Here is a 15,717-nt window from a genome sequence, read left to right on the forward strand (position 1 = left end):
GAAAAAAATCCCAATTTTTTTAGGAAAAATCCCAATTCAATGGAAAAAACCCCCAATTTTTCAGGATAAATCCAAAATTTCATGGAAAAGACCCCAATTTTTTAGGATAAACCCCAATTTAATGCAAAAAACCCCAATTTTTTTAGGAAAAATCCCAATTTAATGGGAAAAACCCCCAATTTTTCAAGATAAATCCCAATTTATTGGAAAAAAATCCCATTTTTTTTAGGAAAAATCCCAATTCAATGGGAAAAAACCCCAATTTTTTTAGGAAAAATCCCAATTTAATGGGAAAAAATCCCAATTTTTTTAAGAAAACCCCCAATTTAATGGGAAAAAACCCCAATTTTTCAGGATAAATCCGAATTTAATGGAAAAAACCCCAATGTTTTAGGAAAAATCCCAATTTAATGGGAAAAAATCCCAATTTTTCAGGATAAACCCCAATTTAATGGAAAAAAAACCCAATTTTTTTAGGAAAAATCCCAAATTTCACGGAAAAAACCCCAATTTTTTAGCAAAAAACCCCAATTTAATGGGAAAAAACCCCAATTTTTTAGGAAAAATCCCAAATTTCATGGAAAAACTCCCAATTTTTCAGGATAAACCCCACTTTTCCCCCCTCCTTACCTCCATTCCCACTCTCTCCTCCTCGGCCTCCCCAAACCCTCCGGGAATTTGGGGAATTTGGGGAATTTGGGGCCGGATCCCTCCGGATTCCCGGGAATTCCGCGCGTCCAAACTCCGCGATCGCTTCCCGGGAGCCCCGCGGAGCCTCCGGGCCGTTCTCCCGCGGGAAAAATTCCCGTCAAATTTGGTGATCAGGGAACCCACGGATCCCAGCGGCTCCGTGTCCACGTCTCCGGGAATTCCAGGAATCCCAGGAATCCCGGGAATCATCTCCCCCTCCTCTTTTCCCGGCTTTTTCCCGTTTTTCGGGCAAGGCGCGCTGAGGTCACCGTGGGATCGCGATCGCCGAAGCTCCTCCGAGGATTCGGGCATTTCCAGGCGTCGATCCCAGGATTTTGGGGTATCCCGGGGTTTTTCCGGGAATTCGGGGATCCCCCGAGATCCCCCAGGAATTTCCTCATCCCAGGGTTTGGGGACCCCGCGGGATCCCCCAGGAATTTCCTCATCCCAGGGTTTGGGGACCCCGCGGGATCCCCCGGGAATTTCCTCATCCCAGGGTTTGGGGATCCCCCGAGATCCCCCAGGAATTTCCTCATCCCAGGGTTTGGGGACCCCGCGGGATCCCCCGGGAATTTCCTCATCCCAGGGTTTGGGGACCCCGCGGGATCCCCCAGGAATTTCCTGAGCGGAAAATTTCGGGATCGCGCAAGATCCGCCGGAAATTTCCTCGGCCCTGAATTTTGGGATGCTCCGGAACCCCTCGGGAATTTCCTGATCCGAAAATTTCGGGATTTTTCTCGTCCCCTCGGGAATTTCCTGATCCGAAAATTTCGGGATTTTCTTCGTCCCATCCGGACTTTCTTGACCCGAAAATCTTGGGATTTTCCTCGTCCCATCTGGAATTTCCTGATCCAAAAATTCCGGGATTTTCCGGGATCCCGGCGGATTTTCACGATCCGAAAATTTCAGGATTTTCCTCGTCCCATCCGAATTTTCCTCATCCAAAAATTCCGGGATTTTCCGCGATTCCGGCGGATTTTCACGATCCAAAACCTTGGGGATTTTTCGGGATTCCAGCGGATTTTCACGATCCAAAAATTCCGGGATTTTCCGCGATTCTGGCGGATTTTCACGATCCGAAAATTCCGGGATTTTCCGCGATTCTGGCGGATTTTCATGATCCAAAACCTTGTGGATTTTTCGGGATCCCGGCGGATTTTCACGATCCGAAAATTCCGGGATTTTCCGTGATTCTGGTGGATTTTCATGACCCAAAAATTCCGGGATTTTCCGCGATTCCGGCGGATTTTCACGACCCAAAAATTCCGGGATTTTCCGCGATTCCGGCTGATTTTCACCATCCGAAAACTTCAGGATTTTCCTCGTCCCATCCCAATTCTCCTCATCCAAAAACTCGGGGATTTTCCTCTCCCTCTCCACCCCCTCGTTCCCGCTCTCCCCCGCCTCTCTCCGGCCGGGATTTTGGGGTATTCCCGTCGGGATCTGCACCCCGAAGCTGTCGCGGCGGCCGCTGCGGAGGAGGACGAAGGGCTGGCCCCCGATGCCCTGCACGCGCACGGCCACCCCGTACGAGCCCGTCCTGGCCCGCGGCGGCCGCGGCGGCTCCCCCAGCTCGTCGATGAATCGGATCTGGACGCCGTGATCCATCCGCTTCTCCGCCATGGGCTGAGGGGGAAAAAATCCGGGATGATCCCGGGGAAAAATCGGGATTTGGGAATTTTTCCCGGGTTTTTTTGCGCTTTTTTTGGCTTTTTTTGTGATTTTTTAGCCCTTTTTTTGTGCTTTTTTGCGCTTTTTTTGCCTTTTTTTTGCGCTTTTTTTGCGGTTTTTTAGCGCTTTTTTTTGCCCTTTTTTTACCTTTTTTTTGTGCTTTTTTGGGGGGTTTTTTGCCTTTTTTTTGCCCTTTTTTTGCCTTTTTTTTGTGCTTTTTTGTGCTTTTTTTGTGCTTTTTTGGGGGGTTTTTTGCCTTTTTTTGCCCTTTTTTTGCCTTTTTTTTGTGCTTTTTTTGTGCTTTTTGGGGGGGTTTTTTGCCTTTTTTTTGCGCTTTTTTTGCGCTTTTTTTTGTGCTTTTTTGCGCTTTTTTTTGGGGTTTTTTGCCTTTTTTTTGCGCTATTTTTGCGGGTTTTTTGTGCTTTTTGGGGGGGTTTTTTACCTTTTTTTTGCCCTTTTTTTGCGGTTTTTTGCGCTTTTTTTGCGTTTTTTTAGCGCTTTTTTGCGCTTTTTTGCGCTTTTTTGGGGGGGTTTTTTGCCTTTTTTTGCGCTTTTTTGGGGGTTTTTTGCCCATTTTTTGCGCTTTTTTTGCGCTTTTTTGGGGGTTTTTGGGGGGTTTTTTGCCTTTTTTTTGCCCTTTTTTTGCCTTTTTTTTGTGCTTTTTTGCGCTTTTTTTGCGCTTTTTTGGGGGGTTTTTTGCCTTTTTTTTGCGCTTTTTTTGCGTTTTTTTTAGCGGTTTTTTTTAGGGGTTTTTTACGCTTTTTTAGCATTTTTTTGGCCTTTTTTTGGTGGGTTTTTTGCGCTTTTTTGCGCTTTTTTGGGGGTTTTTTTGCCTATTTTTTGTGCTTTTTTTTGCGTGTTTTTTGCACTTTTTTAGCCTTTTTTTGCGCTTTTTTTGCGATTTTTTAGTGATTTTTTTGCGGTTTTTTTTAGCGGTTTTTTAGCGGTTTTTTTGCACTTTTTTAGCATTTTTTTGGCGTTTTTTTGTGGTTTTTTTGCGCTTCTTTACCGGTTTTTTTGCGCTTTTTTTGCGGTTTTTTAGCGATTTTTTAGCGATTTTTTTGTGCTTTTTTTGCCTTTTTTTTGCCTTTTTTTTGCTTTTTTTTTGCCTTTTTTTGCACTTTTTTGCGCTTTTTTTACACTTTTTTTGCGCTTTTTTTGCCTTTTTTGGCATTTTTTAGTGATATTTTAGTGATTTTTTGGTGCTTTTTTTGTGCTTTTTTTTGTGCTTTTTTAGCGACTTTTTTGCGCTTTTTAGTGATTTTTAACGATTTTTGATGTGTTTTTTTATTGGTTTTCACCCATTTATTCTCCACGTATTTTTTTATCCCACATTTTACCCTCAATTTTTCCCGTTTTTCCTGGGTTTTCTCCCAGTTTTTCTTCCAAATCCCAGAAATCCCAAATCCCAGGAATCCCAAATCCCAGGAATCCCAAAGCCCAGAAATCCCAAATCCCGGGAATCCCAAAGCCCAGAAATCCCAAATCCCGGGAATCCCAGAATTCCTGAATCCTCCCCAAATCCTGGGAACCCCAAATTCCCTGGAATCTCCGGGGAGGGATCCCGGGAGCAGAATTCCCGAATAATTCCCGAATAATTCCCCAATAATTCCCCAATAATTCCCCAATAATTCCCCAATAATTCCCGAAGAATTCCCGAAGAATTCCCCAATAATTCCCCAATAATTCCCGAATAATTCCCCAATAATTCCCCAATAATTCCCGAATAATTCCCCAATAATTCCCCAATAATTCCCGAAGAATTCCCGAAGAATTCCCCAATAATTCCCCAATAATTCCCGAATAATTCCCCAATAATTCCCCAATAATTCCTGAATAATTCCCCAATAATTCCCCAATAATTCCCCAATAATTCCCGAATAATTCCCGAAGAATTCCCCAATAATTCCCCAATAATTCCCGAAGAATTCCCCAATAATTCCCCAATAATTCCCCTATAAATCCCCAATAATTCCCCAATAATTCCCCAATAATTCCCGAATAATTCCCCAATAATTCCCCAATAATTCCCCAATAATTCCCGAAGAATTCCCCAATAATTCCTGAATAATTCCCCAATAATTCCCCAATAATTCCCCAATAATTCCTGAATAATTCCCCAATAATTCCCCAATAATTCCCCAATAATTCCCGAAGAATTCCCCAATAATTCCCCAATAATTCCCCAATAATTCCTGAATAATTCCCCAATAATTCCCCAATAATTCCCGAATAATTCCCCAATAATTCCCGAATAATTCCCGAAAAATTCCCGAAGAATTCCCGAAGAATTCCCCAATAATTCCCCAATAATTCCCCAATAATTCCCCAATAATTCCCGAAGAATTCCCCAATAATTCCCCAATAATTCCCCAATAATTCCCGAATAATTCCCCAATAATTCCCCAATAATTCCCGAATAATTCCCCAATAATTCCCCAATAATTCCCCAATAATTCCTGAATAATTCCCCAATAATTCCCCAATAATTCCCCAATAATTCCCGAAGAATTCCTGAATAATTCCCCAATAATTCCTGAATAATTCCCGAAGAATTCCTGAATAATTCCCGAAGAATTCCCCAATAATTCCCCAATAATTCCCCAATAATTCCCCAATAATTCCCCAATAATTCCCCAATAATTCCCCAAGAATTCCCGAATAATTCCCCAATAATTCCCGAATAATTCCCGAAGAATTCCCGAAGAATTCCCCAATAATTCCCCAATAATTCCCCAATAATTCCCCAATAATTCCCCAATAATTCCTGAATAATTCCCCAATAATTCCCCAATAATTCCCGAATAATTCCCCAATAATTCCCCAATAATTCCCCAATAATTCCCGAATAATTCCCCAATAATTCCCAAAGAATTCCCCAATAATTCCCCAATAATTCCAGAATAATTCCCCAATAATTCCCCAATAATTCCCCAATAATTCCCGAATAATTCCCCAATAATTCCCGAAGAATTCCCCAATAATTCCCGAATAATTCCTGAATAATTCCCGAATAATTCCCCAATAATTCCCCAATAATTCCCGAATAATTCCCCAATAATTCCTGAATAATTCCCCAATAATTCCCCAATAATTCCCCAATAATTCCTGAATAATTCCCCAATAATTCCCCAATAATTCCCCAATAATTCCCGAAGAATTCCCGAAGAATTCCCGAATAATTCCTGAATAATTCCTGAATAATTCCCCAATAATTCCCCAATAATTCCCCAATAATTCCTGAAGAATTCCCGAAGAATTCACGAATAATTCCCGAAGAATTCCCCAATAATTCCTGAATAATTCCCGAAGAATTCCCCAATAATTCCCGAAGAATTCCCCAATAATTCCCAAAGAATTCCCGAAGAATTCCCGAATTCCCCAATCCCGGGATGGGGGTCTCCGGGAGGAGCGGGAGCTGACCTGAGCAGGGAGCGGCGCCGGCGGAAAATCGGGAATTTCTCCAGGAGGCCAAAGGGCAGCGGGGGCGGGGCCGCAATTCCGGGACCTTTGGAAGGGCGAGGAGGGGTTGGGATCACCGGGAATGGCCGGGATCCACCCCAGATCCCAGGAAAACCGGGATCCACCCCAGGAAAACCGGGATCCACCCCAGGAAAACAGGGATCCACCCCAGGAAAACCGGGATTCATCCCAGGAAAACCGGGAATGGCCGGGATCCATCCCAGGAAAACCGGGATCCACCCCAGGAAAACCGGGATCCATCCCAGGAAAAACAGGATCCACCCCAGGAAAACCGGGATCCGTCCCAGGGAAACCGGGATCCACCCCAGGAAAACCGGGATCCATCCCAGGAAAACCGGGATCCACCCCAGGAAAACCGGGAATGGCCGGGATCCATCCCAGATCCCAGGAAAACCGGGATCCACCCCAGGAAAACCGGGATCCATCCCAGGAAAACCGGGAAGGGCCCAGATCCATCCCAGATCCCAGAAAAACCGGGATCCAATCCAGATCCCAGGAAAACCAGGAAGGGCCCGGATCTGTCCCAGATCCCAGAAAACCCCAGATCCTGGAAAATTCCAGCTCCATCCCAGATCCCGGGATCAATCCCAGCAAATCCCGGCTCCATCCCAGATCCAGGGATCAATCCCAGCAAATCCCGGCTCCATCCCAGATCTCAGGATCCATCCCAGATCCCAGAAAACCCCAGATCAATCCCAGATCCACCCCAGATCCCGGATCCACCCCAGGATCCATCCCGGATCCCGGCTCCATCCCAGATCCCGGATCCACCCCAGGATCCACCCCAGATCCCGGCAAACCCCAGCTCCATCCCAGATCCCGGCTCCATCCCAGATCCCAGGATCCGTGCCGGATCCCAGATCCATCCCAGATCCACCCCAGGATCCACCCCAGATCCCGGCAAACCGCGGCTCCATCCCAGATCCAGGGATGAATCCCAGATCAATCCCAGATCCAGGGATCCATCCCAGATCCCGGCTCCATCCCAGATCCCGGATCCATCCCAGGATCCATCCCGGATCCCGGATCCATCCCAGGATCCATCCCAGATCCCAGATCCATCCCAGATCCCAGATCCACCCCAGGATCCATCCCAGATCCCAGATCCACCCCAGGATCCATCCCCAGATCCGGGATCCACCCCAGGATCCACCCCAGGATCCCAGATCCGGGATCCACCCCAGGATCCACCCGGATCCCGGCTCCACCCCAGGATCCATCCCAGATCCCAGATCCACCCCAGATCCATCCCAGATCCCGGATCCACCCCAGATCCATCCCGGATCCGGGATCCACCCCAGGATCCATCCAGATCCCGGATCCACCCCAGGATCCACCCGGATCCCGGCAATCCCCGGCTCCACCCCGGAGCAGGTGGAGAATCCCCGGGGGGGGGAGGGGGATGGGAAGAGCTGGGATCGATCCCAGACGGCTCCGGAACGTTCCGGGAACGGGGGCGGGGGGGGTTGGAAACCCGGGACAGGATCCCAAATTCCCAAAAAAACCCCGGGAGATTCCGTTTTCCCAAGAGGAAAAATTCCGGGAAAAATATTCGGATTTTTCCCAAAAAAAATTCCAGGAAAAATATTCGGATTTTTCCCTAAAAATAAATACAGGAAAAATATTTGGATTTTTCCCAAAAAAATCCGGGAAAAATATTTGGATTTTTTCCCCCCCAAAAATAAAAAATTCCGGGAAAAATATTTGGATTCTTTTCCCAAAAAAAAAAAAGGAAAAATATTTGGATTTTTCCCAAAAAAATCCGGGAAAAATATTTGGATTTTTCCCCCCAAAAAATAAAAAAATTCAGGAAAAATATTTGGATTTTTTTTCCCAAAAAAGCCAGGAAAAATATTTGGATTTTTTTCCCAAAAAATAAAAAATTCCAGGAAAAATATTTGTATTTTTCCCCAAAAAAAAAAAAGGAAAAATATTTGGATTTTTCCCAAAAAAATAAAAAAATCCAGGAAAAATATTTGGATTTTTCCAGAAATCCGGGAGAAGAATTGGAATTTTTCAGGATGAGAAATCTGGGATAGGATTTGCTTTTCCAGGATTTTTGGGGATTTTCCCTGGAAAATTGGGGAAAAAGGGGAAAAAGGGAATTTAGGGGTTAAAAATGGGGGAAAAAAGGAGGAAAATGGGGAAAAAAGCAGGAAAAAAGCAGGAAAAAGGGGAAAAAATGGAGGAAAATGGGAAAAAAAATAGGAAAATGGGAATTTCAGAGCTAAAAAATGGGAGAAGGGGATTTAGGGGTTAAAAAATGGGGAAAAAGCAGGAAAATGGGGAAAAAAGCAGGAAAACGGGGAAAAAAAGCAGGAAAAAAGCAGAAAAATTGGGAAAAAAGCAGGAAAATTGGAATTTCAGGGCTGAAAAATTGGGAAAAGGGGATTTAGGGGTTAAAAAATGGGGAAAAAAACAGAAAAATGGGAAAAAAAAGGAGGAAAATGGGAAAAAAAAGGAGGAAAATTGGGAAAAAAAGGAGGAAAAAGCAGGAAAATGGGGAAAAAAGCAGGAAAATTGGAATTTCAGGGCTGAAAAATTGGGAAAAGGGAATTTAGGGGTTAAAAAATGGGAAAAAAAGGAGGAAAATGGGGGAAAATGGAGGAAAATGGGGAAAAAAGCAGGAAAATGGGAAAAAAGCAGGAAAAAAGGAAGAAAATGGGGAAAAAATGGAGGAAAATGGGAATTTAGGGGTTAAAAAATGGGGGAAAAAAGCAGGAAAATGGGAAAAAAAGCAGAAAAATGGGAATTTCAGGGCTAAAAAATGGGAAAAGGGGATTTAGGGGTTAAAAAATGGGAAAAAAGCAGGAAAATGGGGAAAAAAAGCAGGAAAAAAGCAGGAAAATGGGGAAAAAAACCAGGAAAATGGGGAAAAAAGCAGGAAAATGGGAATTTCAGGGTGGAAAAAAATGGGAAAAGGGAATTTAGGGGTTAAAAAATGGGGAAAAAAAGCAGGAAAATGGGAAAAAAAAGGAGGAAAATGGGAAAAAAAAGGAGGAAAATGCAGAAAAATGGGGGAAAAAGCAGGAAAATGGGAATTTCAGGGTGGAAAAAATGGGAAAAGGGAATTTAGGGGTTAAAAAATGGGGGAAAAAAGCAGGAAAATGGGAAAAAAAGCAGGAAAAAAGCAGAAAAATGGGGGAAAAAAAGGAGGAAAATGGGGAAAAAAACAGGAAAATGGGAATTTCAGAGGTAAAAAAAACGGGAAAAGGGGATTTAGGGGTTAAAAAATGGGGAAAAAAGCAGAAAAATGGGGAAAAAAAGGAGGAAAATGGGAAAAAAAAGGAGGAAAATTGGGAAAAAAAGGAGGAAAAAGCAGAAAAATGGGGAAAAAAGCAGGAAAATTGGAATTTCAGGGCTGAAAAATTGGGAAAAGGGAATTTAGGGGTTAAAAAATGGGGAAAAAAGCAGGAAAATGGGAAAAAAAGCAGGAAAAAAGCAGGAAAATGGGAATTTCAGGGTGGAAAAAAATGGGAAAAGGGAATTTAGGGGTTAAAAAATGGGAAAAAAAAGCAGGAAAATGGGAAAAAAAAGGAGGAAAATGGGAAAAAAAAGGAGGAAAATTGGGAAAAAAAGGAGGAAAAAGCAGGAAAATGGGGAAAAAAGGAGGAAAATGGGAAAAAAAGGAGGAAAATGGGAAAAAAAGGAGGAAAATGAGGAAAAAATTGGAATTTTAAGGCTAAAAAAGCGAAAAAAAGGGAATTTTTCCAGGAAAAAACCCAGGAATCTCACCATGGGAATGGGAAAAATCGGGAAAAACAATTCCAGCCCCTCTGGAAAAAGGAGAATTTCGGGAATTTTCAGCTTGGACGGGGAAGGACAAAGAGGCTTTTGTGGATCCGACCCAGAAAAAAAACAAAAATCTTTTTGTAATTCCCGGAGCGATGGGAAAAACGAGGAATAAATTAAAAAAAAAATAAAAATTGGAATCGTTTTTCCAGGATTTTTTTTTATTTTTATTTTCCCGGAGTTTTTTGGGGTTTTTTTCTCCGAAAGGGAAAAAAAAAGGGAATTTTTGGGATGTTTGGGAATGGAGAAAGGGAAAATTGAGGTGGAAAAAAAGGGAAAAATTTCCCAAAAAAATCCGAAATTATTCCAAGGAATTCCTGGAATTGCTGGGTTTGGATTTTCCCGATATTTAGGATGGGCCTGGGGAGATTTTTTTCCCAAAATTCTGCCTTTTTATCCCAAAATTCTGCACTTTTATCCCAAATTTCTGCTTTGTTATCCCAAAATTCCACTTTTTATCCCAAAATTCCACTTTTTAATCCCAAGTTTCTGCCTTTTTATCCCAGAATTCTGCTTCATTTTCCCAAAAATTCACTTTTTTATCCCAAATTTCTGCCTTTTTTTCCCAAAATTCTGCATTTTATCCCAAGTTTCTGCTTTTTATCCCAAATTTCTGCCTTTTTATCCCAAAATTCTGCTTCATTTTCCCAAAAATTCACTTTTTTATCCCAAATTTCTGCTTTTTAACCCAAATCAATTACCCCAAATCAATTACCCCAAATTAATAATCCCAAATTAATAATTACCCTAAATTAATTACCCCAAATTAATAACCTCAAATTAATAGCCTGAAATTAATTACCCCAAATTAATTACCCCAAATTAATAACCCCAAATAAATTACCTCAAATTAATTACCCCAAATGATCCCAATCTTTTCCCAAATTAATTACTCTGAATTACCCCAAATTAATAATTAGCCCAAATTAATAATTACCCCAAATTAATGACCCCAAATTAATTAGCCCACATTAATTATCTCACATTAATTACCCCAAATTAATTACCCGAAATTAATAATTACCCCAAATTAATTACCCCAAATTAATAACCTGAAATTAATAACCTGAAATTAATTACCCCAAATTAATAATTACCCCAAATTAATTACCCCAAATTAATTACCCCAAATCAATTACCCGAAATTAATAATTACCCCAAATTAATTACCCCAAATTAATAACCTGAAATTAATAACCTGAAATTAATTACCCCAAATTAATAATTACCCCAAATTAATTACCTCAAGTTAATTAGCCCAAATTAATAACCTGAAATTAATAACCTGAAATTAATTACCCCAAATTAATTACCCCAAATTAATAATTACCCCAAATTAATTACCTCAAGTTAATTAGCCCAAATTAATAACCTGAAATTAATAACCTGAAATTAATTACCCCAAATTAATTACCCCAAATTAATAACCTGAAATTAATAACCTGAAATTAATTACCCCAAATTAATAACCTGAAATTAATAACCTGAAATTAATAACCTGAAATTAATTAGCCCACATTAATGACCCCAAATTAATTAATGACCCCAAATTAATGATTACCCCAAACGGTCCCGGGGCGATTTTTCCCGGATTTTTTTGGGAATCTTTCCCGGGATTCCACCCCGGGCTCCGCCCCCGGGCCTTGTTTGGGGTCAAAGTCCGGGAATTTGGAGCCGAGCCCGGAAAACGGGAGCGGAAATTCCGGAATTTCCCGAAATTCCCGTTTTTCCAGCTTTTCCTGGGAATCCGAAAGGGGGAGGGGAGGAGTGGGGGATGGGAACGGGATCGGGAAGGGGAAAAATGGGATCGGGAATGGGATTGGGACAGGGAAAAATGGGATTGGGACAGGGAAAAATGGGATTGGGACAGGAAAAATGGGATTGGGACAGGGAAAATGGGATTGGGACAGGGAAAAATGGGATTGGGACACGGAAAAATGGGATTGGGACAGGGAAAAATGGGATTGGGACAGGGAAAAATGGGATTGGGACAGGGAAAATGGGATTGGGACAGGGAAAAAGGGTCAGGAATGGGATTGGGACAGGGAAAATGGGATTGGGACAGGGAAAAAGGATCAGGAATGGGATTTGATCCCGGAAAAATGGGATTTGGTCACAGAAAAATGGGATTTGGTCAGGGAAAAATGGGATTGGGACAGGGAAAATGGGATTGGGACAGGGAAAATGGGATTGGGACACGGAAAAATGGGATTGGGACAGGGAAAAATGGGATTGGGACAGGGAAAATGGGTCAGGAATGGGATTTCCTCATGGAAAAATGGGATTTGGTCATGGAAAAATGGGATTGGGACAGGGCAAATGGGATTGGGACAGAGAAAAAGGATCAGGAATGGGATTTGATCCTGGAAAAATGGGATTTGGTCATGGAAAAATGGGATTTGAACAGGGAAAAAGGGTCAGGAATGGGATTGGGACAGGGAAAATGGGATTGGGGCAGGGAAAAATGGGATTGGGACAGGGAAAAATGGGATTGGGACAGGGAAAAATGGGATTGGGACAGGGAAAATGGGATTGGGACAGGGAAAATGGGATTGGGACACGGAAAAATGGGATTGGGACAGGGAAAATGGGATTGGGACAGGGAAAATGGGATTGGGACAGGGAAAAATGGGATTTGGTCATGGAAAAATGGGATTTGGTCATGGAAAGAGGGTCGGGAATGGGATTGGGACAGGGAAAAATGGGATTGGGACAGGGAAAATGGGATTGGGACAGGGAAAAATGGGATTTGGTCATGGAAAAATGGGATTGGGACAGGGAAAATGGGATTGGGACAGGGAAAAATGGGATTGGGACAGGGAAAATGGGATTGGGACAAGGAAAATGGGATTTGGTCATGGAAAAAGGGTCAGGAATGGGATAAATCCTGGGAAATCAACCCCAAATCCAGGGAAATAAATCCCGAATCCTGGGAAATCAACAACAAATTTCGGGAAATCAACCCCAAATCCAGGGAAATCAACCCCAAATCCTGAGAAATCCAGGGAAATCAACCCCAAATCCTGGGAAAACAATCCCAAATCCAGGGAAATCAACAACAAATCCTGGGAAAACAATCCCAGATCCAGGAAAATCCCGGGAAATCAACCCCAAATCCCGGGAAATCCACCCCAAATCCTGGGAAATCCTGGGAAATCAACCCCAAACCCCGGGAATTCCCATTCCGGCTGCTCCTGGAAGAGCGGATCCGGATGCGGATGCGGTTCCGGAGGCGCGGCCGGGATCCGGTGACGGTTTCCAGGGAAACCCACGGAGCCCCTGGAACCGGAGCCGCGGGATCCAATTCCACCGGCGGGAGCCAGGAAAAGCCTCGGGAAAACCGGGAATGGGGAAGGAAAAGCGGGAATGGTCCTCGGGATAACTGGGAATGTTTCAATTCCTTGGGATAACCGGGAATGATCCTTGGGATAGGCGGGAATGGGGAAGGAAAAGCAGGAATGATCCTTGGGATAACCGGGAATGATCCCAGTCCTTGGGATAACCGGGAATGATCCCAAAGGAAAACCAGGAATGATCCCATTCCTTCCTTGGGATAACTGGGAATGATCCCATTCCTTTGGGAAAACCGGGAACGATCCCAGTTCTTCCTTGGGATAACCGGGAATGGTCCTTGGGATAGGCGGGAATGGGGAAGGAAAAGCGGGAATGGTCCTTGGGATAACCGGGAATGATCCCAAAGGAAAACCGGGAATGATCCCAGTCCTTCCTTGGGATAACCGGGAATGATCCCAGTCCTTGGGAAAACCAGGAATGACTCAATTCCTTTGGGAAAACCGGGAATGATCCCAAAGGAAAACCGGGAATGACTCAGTTCCTTTGGGATAACCGGGAATGATCCCAACGGAAAACCAGGAATGATCCCTTGGGAAAACCGGGAATGATCCCAACGGAAAACCAGGAATGATCCCATTCCTTCCTTGGGATAACCGGGAATGATCCCAGTCCTCGGGATAACCGGGAATGTTTCAATTCCTTGGGATAACCGGGAATGATCCCAAAGGAAAACCGGGAATGATCCCAGTCCTTTGGGATAACTGGGAATGATCCCAGTCCTTCCTTGGGATAACTGGGAATGACTCAATTCCTTTGGGAAAATCGGGAATGATCCCATTCCTTTGGGAAAACTGGGAATGATCCCAGTCCTTGGGATAACCGGGAATGATCCCATTCCTTTGGGAAAACCGGGAATGTTTCAATTCCTTGGGATAACCGGGAATGATCCCAAAGGAAAACCGGGAATGCCGGGTGATCCCATTTCCCCACCCCTGTGGGATCTGGAGTTTCTCTGAATTCCAGCCTGGATTTCATCCCAAAAATTCCTCACCCTGAGGAATTCCAATCCCAATCCCAAAAGTTTCCCAAATTCCCCAATTTCCCATCCCAAGGAACGGATCCCGAATTTCCCCCCCCAGTCCCAATCCCAATCCTCCACCCCAAATTCCCAAATTTCCCATCCCAAGGAACTGATCCCGAATTTCCTCTCCCAGTCCCAATCCCAATCCTCGCCCCCAGATTCCCAAATTTCTCCCCAAATCCCATCCCAAATTTTTCCATCCCTGGGAATTCCCTCCCTGATCCCAAAAAACCTCAGGGGAAAAAAAACCCAACCCCAAATCCTGCCTGGGGGGTGGGGGTGGGAAATTCCAAAGGAATTCCAAGGGAATTCCAAGGGAATTCCAATCCCAAAGCGGCCTGAGCGGATCCCACAGAACCCGGAGGAAACAAAAACCTTTTGGGATCCGGGATCCTGGGGGGTTGGGATCCTTTGGATTCGGGATCTTTGGGATTTGGGATCCCTTGGATTTGGGATCTTCGGGATTTGGGATCCTCAGGATTATTTGGGATCCCTTGGATTTGGAATCCTTGGGATTCAGGATCCTCAGGATTTGGGATCTTTGGGATTTGGGATCTTTGGGATTTGGGATCCTCAGGATTTGGGATCCTGGGGATTTGGGATCCTCAGGATTTGGGATCTTTGGGATTCGGGATCTTCGGGATTATTTGGGATCCCTTGGATTCGGGATCCTGGGGATTTGGGATCCTGGGGGTTGGGATCCCTTGGATTTGGGATCTTTGGGATTTGGGATCCTCAGGATTATTTGGGATCCCTTGGATTTGGGATCCTGGGGATTCGGGATCCCTTGGATTTGGAATCCTGGGGATTTGGGATCTTTGGGATTTGGGATCTTCGGGATTTGGGATCCTCAGGATTATTTGGGATCCCTTGGATTCGGGATCCTGGGGATTCGGGATCCTGGGGGTTGGGATCCCTTGGATTTGGGATCTTTGGGATTTGGGATCCTCAGGATTATTTGGGATCCCTTGGATTTGGGATCTTTGGGATTTGGGATCCTGGGGATTTGGGATCCCTTGGATTCGGGAAGAGGCTCCAAAATCCCCCGGGATTTTTTTCCCGAATTATTTCAGGGATAAAAACGCGGAAGTGGAGCCGCCCTAAAAGGTCGGGAAGGGATTTCAGGAGGGGATCCCATGGGAGAGGACCCCAAAAAGGGACAGGGGGACCCCAAAAGGGACAGGGGGACCCCAAAAGGGACAGGGGGACCCCAAAAAGGACAGGGGGACCCCAAAAGGGACAGGGGGACCCCAAAAAGGACAGGGGGACCCCAAAAGGGACAGGGGGACCCCAAAAAGGGACATTGGGATCCAATAAGGGACAGGGAGACCCCAAAAAGGGACACCAGGACCCCGTCCCGTGTCACCAGCGCCCTCTCCGGTGTCCCCAAATCCCTGTCCCTGTCCCCAAATCCCTGTCCCGAGACCCCTGTCCCCTTCTCCTGCCCCATTTCCCGGTGTCCCCCCCCATTTCCCGGTGTCCCCCCCATTCCCCTGCCCCCCCCCATTTCCCTGTCCCCCCCCGTTTCCCGGTGTCCCCCCCATTTCCCGGTGCCCCCCCATTTCCCGTTGTCCCCCCATTTCCCGGTGTCCCCCCGTTTCTCGGTGCCCCCCCCATTTCCCGGTGCCCCCCCCGCTCACCGCCGCTCCCGCCGCAGCCACCGCAACCTGTTACCTTCGCGCAGGCCCCGCCCCTCGCCGCTGATT

General features: G+C 44.8%; 1 protein-coding gene across 1 annotated transcript in view; it reads right to left on the bottom strand.

Annotated features, from left to right (window-relative positions):
* CGN (cingulin) overlaps positions 1–15,690 on the bottom strand; it is a 47,874-nt gene extending 32,184 nt beyond the window's left edge. The window contains exons 1-3 of the mRNA XM_086866392.1: positions 15,652–15,690; positions 5,785–5,869; positions 631–2,316 (exon numbers count right to left, since the gene is read on the bottom strand). Of these exons, the coding sequence (XP_086722518.1) occupies positions 631–2,313 (1,683 nt within the window). The 5' untranslated portion in view covers positions 2,314–2,316; positions 5,785–5,869; positions 15,652–15,690. The remainder of the gene's footprint in view (positions 1–630; positions 2,317–5,784; positions 5,870–15,651) is intronic.
* Between the last annotated feature and the right edge of the window lie 27 nt (positions 15,691–15,717).

Source organism: Cyanistes caeruleus, chromosome 30 (genome assembly GCF_971803275.1).
Source record: "Cyanistes caeruleus chromosome 30, bCyaCae1.hap1.1, whole genome shotgun sequence".
In the NCBI taxonomy this organism is placed as follows: domain Eukaryota; kingdom Metazoa; phylum Chordata; class Aves; order Passeriformes; family Paridae; genus Cyanistes; species Cyanistes caeruleus.